Genomic DNA, 6,129 nt, shown 5'->3' on the forward strand with positions numbered 1-6,129 from the left:
GAAAAGTGAAAGTGAAGTCGCTCAGTCGTGTCTAACTAGTAGCGACCCCATGGACTGCAGCCTACCAAGCTCTTCCGTTCGTGAGACTTTCTAGGGAAGAGTACTGGAGTGGCTTGCCATTGCCTTCTCCGAGAACCGTGCCTGGCACACTCTAAATGCCAAACAAGTGGTTATTTCTAACTCTACTTTCCCTGCGGGCAGGCAAAGGGGCTACACCTGTTTCTTTTGGGCGGGGGTGAGGGCCACACCACAGGGCTTGCGGGATCTCAGTTCCCGGATCAGGGTTGAACCCTGGTCCCTGGAAGTGAAAGCTAGGAGTCCTGACCACTGGACCGCCAGCAGAATCCTTAAACCTGTTACGATGTCTCCAACCCCGAGCCCACCGTGCGACCCGCTCATTCCTGTCTCCGCCTCCTCGCAGGTGGCATCTCCCCCCGCTATGGCCGCGGGCGCCCTCCTGCCGTGCCCAGTGTCCCGGCTGGACTTCCTCAAGGCCTCGCACTTCGCGCTGGGGCCGGACGCGCGGCTGCACGCGGATGCCAAGCAGCCCACATCGCACCGGGACTTTCCCGCCTACTCGGGCTCTATCCGTGGGCCACTGTGCCCGCCGCCGCCCTGCTCATCCCTCTTCCAAAAGGATGCGCGCTGGGCGGGCCAGGAGCGCCTGTCGGAGACGCGCTGCGCCTATGAGCCCCCGCCGCCCGTGCTGTGGAGGGAGCAGGAGCGGGAACTGGCGCGGGAGCGCACGCTTGCCACGCAAGCCAGTCACCTGCACTTGCAGGCGGAAGCGCGCGCCCGCACCGGCCTCTCCACCGCGCGCGGCGACTACAGCTGGCCAGAGCCGTCGGAGCGCGCTCGCGAGCACACCCGCGGAGCGCGCCTCATCTTCGACCGCGACTCGCTGCCGTCCGGCGACCGAGCCAAGCTGCGCATCCCGCCCACCACGTACCGGGAGTTCTTCCCGCTCCACGACCTTTGCCTGAAGCCCCGAGAGCCTGCCTGCCGCCTCTGTGAGTGCGCGCCCAGGCACCCTAGGCAATTTCACCGACACACTTATTCTCGCGGCAAACAGGGATTCTGCTCCTCGCCCCCAGTGGACTCATGGCAGTGCCTGATGATCGTCTTTTTGTCTTTACGACAGGAAGGAGAGAATACTACTGTCAGGGAGTTGATGGAAGCCAAGGATGCTACTAAACATCTTACCTCGCATAGGGGAGCTCCCCACAGTAAAGAATTATCCAGATGTTGGCTTCCCTGGTGGCTCAGTTGGTTAAGAATCTGCCTGCCAATCCAGGAGACCCGGGTTCAATCCCTGGGTCAGAAAGATACCCTAGAGAAGGGAATTGCAACCCACTCTAGCATTCTTGCCTGGAAAACCCTATGGACAGAGGAGCCTGGCGGGCTACTGTCCATGGAGTCGCAAAGAGTGGGACACAACCAAGCGATTAACAGTTTCACTTTCATGTTAAATGTCAACAGCACAGAGGCTGAGAAACCCTGGAACCTCCTTGAGCCTCAGTTTCTGCATCCATAGAATGGGCACATCTCCCAAAGCTCTCCAGGGTGCTTTGCTGTGGGCAGAGTCATGAAGCTGGTTTGGGGTTAAACAAATCTGCTAAGTGTCCTCCACCTCTACCACCCAGCCCTGCCACCTCAGTAGTTGTGTGACTCTGAGGAAGACAACCTCTTCCAGCCTCAGTTTACCCATCTGCAAAGTGGGTGCAACAACCAGTTTTATAGTTACTGGTGAAGCCAAAAGAACCCCGAGTGCAGGAGGTGTCTGCCAGATAGCAACAAAGGGTCGCTGTCATTTGTATGATTTTTCCAATTCTGTGACTCAGAGGAACATATAGCTTGTGCGAACTCAGCTCCCAACCAGAGACTGACCCTGGGTCACAGGAGTGACAACCTGGAATCCTAACCACTAGGCCATCAGGGAACTCCCTTATTGTCATTAAAAATACATACATATATATATATATATATATATATATATATATATATATATATATATATATATTAGCTGTACCGGGTCTTAGTTTTGGCTCATGGGATCTTTCATCTTCGTTGTGGCATGTGGGGTCTAGTTCCCTGACCAGAAATCAAATGAGCCCAGGCCCCCTGTACTGGGAGTCACCCCATGCACTGTAGCCCGCCAGGCTCCTCTGCCCATGGGATTCTCCAAGCAAGAAGACTGGAGTGGGTCTTCAGGGGATCAACCCAGAGATCCAACCTGCTTTGCCTGCGGCTCCTACATTGCAGGTGGACTCTCTACCACTGAACTACCAGGGAACCCCGTGGAAGTCCCTACTTCTTATTATTTTTGATGTTTTCTAGATAGGCCTTTGACTAAGCTAGTTTGGACTGCCCACCTGCCCTTCCCAGGCGAGGAATAGAATCCCAGTGGTCCTGAAGCTGCCAAGAATTGATCCCGTTCTCTCTCCTCTTGCTCATCCTCAGGTGGGCCCAATCCCCTCCAGTGGGAGCACAAAAGACAGGATGACAGCACCTCCTACCAGCGACAGTTCCAGGCCCTGCCAGGCCCACCTGTCTTGCCGTGTAAGAGGGTAAATTGAGACCAGGCTGGTGCTGAGGGTGCGGGGTCAGGGGGAGGAGCAGCAATGGGGACTGGGTGGTCTTGCCCTCCCCACTCCTGTCCACCCACAGGCCTCCTCCAGCATAGGACTGGGAGACTTCAAGATTGGCTACAGGCCCATGTGCACAGAGCAGAAACAAGCCTATGGGCCTCCAGATCTGCCCCCGGACAGGTACAAAGGAACCATGGCCTTTTCTACCAAGACAGGGTGAAAGGGCTTTCAGTGATACGTGGGGTGGGTCACCTAAGTCTCTTGGGCCAGCACTGTGCCCTTGAAGTCTCCATCACCCACAGGCAAGGCCCACTATTGTGCCGGATCACTCACAATTAGCACCACACAGCTTGGCCATTGGGGAGCCTGTCCCTCCCTCCCTTTTCCTGGGAGTTGTAAGGGCCCAGATCAGATGGATCCACTTCCTGCTTCCCATCCCCTTACCTGCAGGTATGACAAGGCCCAGGCCTCAGCCCACGTCCACTGTGTGAGCATCCGTCCTGGGGATGGCCTCTTCCACGACAGGACCACCAAGAGGGAACACTTCTATGCCCGGGAGCCAGGTGAGATCCGGCTGCCTGCCCTGCCCCCTCACTCCCACAACAGCCACCCAGCGTTGCTCAGGACCTACTCTGCCACTGGCAGAACCTTTCTTTCTTCACCATGACCAGACTCCGGAGTCACACATCCTGGAAGGAAACGGGTGTCCCGGTCCCAGGAGCCTCACCACCTCCACACACTTCTTCTACCGTCAGGTCAGCAGGAAGGCGAAAGGCTGCAGGGCGAGTCAGGGAAACGGGCTTTTCTCTGTTTCCCAGAGTGAATAATAGCAAGTGCAAAGGCCCTGATGTGGGAGGGAGCTGGACATGTGTACAGGGATCTCCTGGATCTATTTGCGGGATGTAGGGCGAGCCACTTAACCATTTCATACCTCAGTGGTTGTAAACTGAAATAACAGTACCAATTCCCAGCGCCATCACGTGGGACCCGGAGAGAGTGTGAGCCGTTCAAGGTCACACAGCTCCCGCTTCTGAACTTCATCCCCGGCCTTGGGACTTCCGTGACGAGAGGAGCTTCCCAGATGCCCTGTGGTCCTTACAGCCCCTGCAAACGAGCGAGCTAGCCAGCCGCCACGTGCCTCATGAGACACTGCAGAGTCACATAACCCTAGGGGAGCCGTCGCTGCTCGGACAGTTCTTCCAGACCTCCATGGGCACGGACTATTTACCCCCTGGGATGCCAAAGCCGCCGAAAGCGCCCAACCTCCACCTGCAGCGCAGCAACCTGCCAGAGGGCACCGGTGGTGAGCGAGGCCCCGCCCACCTTAGGAAGCCCCGCCCTACCCCTGCTACCTCTGTGGTCCCGCCCCCAGCCGGTCCCGCCCCCAGCCAATCCCACCTCGCCCACTGCCTGCCTCTGGCTCCGCCTCCTGAAGGGTTAGATCTCACGCCCTGGGCCAAGATTGCTAGCTCTGACCCTGAACAACCCCATGCCCTCGTCATCGTGACTCTCAACAACCCCCTCCATCCCTGCATGACTCCGCCCCTCTGGTATGGCTCCTCTCCTCTCCATATCCACCCTCTCAAGACTCTCAGCTCTCTTCCTCCTCTGGCTCCGCCCTTTGACCAGCTAGTCCACTCTTCCTGGCCCCCCACCAGCCCCTCACCCCGGATCTTCTGCCCTTGCCCCGCCCCTGGCCACCTCAGTGCCCCCCTGACTCCCTTACCCTCCCTGCCTCCTAACGCATCCTCCTCCCCTGACAACTTCAGCGGAAACCCAGGCGTCGCCCTTGAACCCTTGTTGCATCCTTAGTCTCCCACGTCCTTTCCCCCTGGGCTCTGCTTTTCCTCACTCAACCCCTCAGCTCAGCCACCCCACCCAAATCTCCAGACGTAGATTTTTTAACCACGAACCGGAAGATGCTGAAGCCACACGGAATAGCTCCAGCCTCTGTGACGGAGGAGCTGCTACAGCGGGTGAGGGAGGAGGAGAGGGTATCTCCTTAACCAGGTAACCTCTCAGATCAGAATTAGTCTCACATCTGCTCAGGGTTGGGATTCCCTGGTGACTCAGACGGTAAAGAATCTGCCTGCAAGGCAGGAGACATGGGTCGGATTCCTGGGCCAGGAAGATCCCCTGAAGGAGGGCATGGCAACCCACTCCAGTATTCTTGCCTGGAGAATTCCATGGACAGAGGAGCCTGGTGGGTTACAGTCCATGGGGTCACAAAGAGTCAGAAACGAATGAGTGACTAACACTTTCACTTTGACACGCATGAGTGACTAACACTTTCACTTCACAGCTCAGGGTCACTCTAGGGTCACCCAAGGCTCAGGGGCCCATCACGGTCAGTTCAGGGGCAACGGTGGTGAGCCACAGTTACATTCCAAGCTGAGGGTGAGCTCAGAATCACCTAAAGTCAACAAGGCCACGGGGTCTCTCCTGGGGCCTGCACTTCAGCTTCTCATCCAGCTCCTGTGTCACTCCAACCTTTGGCTCACCTCTCCAGGACCCAGTCATGGGCCAAAGCGGCTGAGTCTCTCCCCACACTTTTATGTTCCCAGGGTGGCCTGGGTGGGTCAGCCGCCCTCCAGGCTGCCCTGCCAGGCTCCCCCACCCTGACTCCACAGTGCAAGTATAGCCACTTGGAGCCCCCGCTGGGTCAACAGCGCTTCTTCTCAACCCTAAACAAGGATGAATTTACCTTCAAGTACCAGGGCCCAGCAGTGCTAAGATGGGATGACTTCCAGGAGAGTCACTTGCCCCTGGGCTCTCTTCATCAGTGGGGCTGTGGGGCTCAGAAAGTGGACCCTCGGGCCCCCCAGACCCCTATCTACCCATGCCCTAGCCAGCAATAAACAGTGCTCTGGCAACCCATGCGTGTGTGCTCAGTCTGACTCTGTGCAACCCCATGGACGTAGCCCATCAGGCTCCTCTGTCCGTGGAATTTTCCAGGCAAGAATACTGGAGTGGGTTGCTCTGCCCTCCTCCAGGAGATAGGGGGCTTGCGGGATGAAGGGTGGAGGTCGGGGAGAATGTACAGGAGAGAATGACTCCAGGGAGAAGCCCTTTTGCAGACCCTGGGTGTTGTCCCATTCTGGGCAGGGAGGCCATCCCAGTTTGTGCAAAGGCTTGGTGGTTGGACTCATGTAAGGAGTTTGCTGTCACAAGCTCTGAATGATGTGAGTGAATGAGGCAGTGTCATGAGACTGAGATCACAGACTCCTGGAACTGAATGGAGAGTCCAAATCCTGACTCCACCATGTCTGAAAAGTATTCTTGGGCAGGTCATTTGACCCCTTGAGCCTCTAGTTGCTTATCTATAAAATGGAGATAAATAATAGCTCTCTCTCATTGCGTGTGTGCCACGAGGTAAGTTGCTTCAGTCATGTATGACCTTTTGAGACCCCATAGACTATAGCCTGCCAGGCTCCTCTGTCCATGGGATTCACCAAGCAAAAATACTGGAGTGGGTTGCCATGCCCTCCTCCAGGGGATCTTCCCAACCCAGGGATTGAACCTGCGTCTCTTATGTCTCCTG

General features: G+C 56.8%; 1 protein-coding gene across 1 annotated transcript; it reads left to right on the forward strand.

The window, feature by feature from the left end:
* Window positions 1–439: 439 nt before the first annotated feature.
* Window positions 440–5,446, forward strand: SAXO5 (stabilizer of axonemal microtubules 5). The gene is made up of 8 exons (XM_069591198.1): window positions 440–1,010; window positions 2,461–2,567; window positions 2,668–2,768; window positions 3,039–3,151; window positions 3,234–3,343; window positions 3,690–3,891; window positions 4,479–4,564; window positions 5,219–5,446. Exons 1-8 carry the CDS (start codon window positions 440–442, stop codon window positions 5,444–5,446), a joined length of 1,518 nt encoding a protein of 505 aa, XP_069447299.1.
* The last annotated feature ends 683 nt before the right edge of the window (window positions 5,447–6,129 follow it).

This window comes from Ovis canadensis, chromosome 5 (assembly GCF_042477335.2).
Source record: "Ovis canadensis isolate MfBH-ARS-UI-01 breed Bighorn chromosome 5, ARS-UI_OviCan_v2, whole genome shotgun sequence".
NCBI lineage: Eukaryota > Metazoa > Chordata > Mammalia > Artiodactyla > Bovidae > Ovis > Ovis canadensis.

What these genes read in the sequence shown, in the direction of transcription:
- SAXO5 (XM_069591198.1), top strand. Translation starts at nt 440, where the DNA reads ATGGCCGCGGGCGCCCTCCTGCCGTGCCCAGTGTCCCGGCTGGACTTC. An exon ending in AGAGCCTGCCTGCCGCCTCT is followed by an intron (nt 1,011 to 2,460) that starts GTGAGTGCGCGC and finishes GCTCATCCTCAG; the next exon opens with GTGGGCCCAATCCCCTCCAG. An exon ending in CTGTCTTGCCGTGTAAGAGG is followed by an intron (nt 2,568 to 2,667) that starts GTAAATTGAGAC and finishes GTCCACCCACAG; the next exon opens with GCCTCCTCCAGCATAGGACT.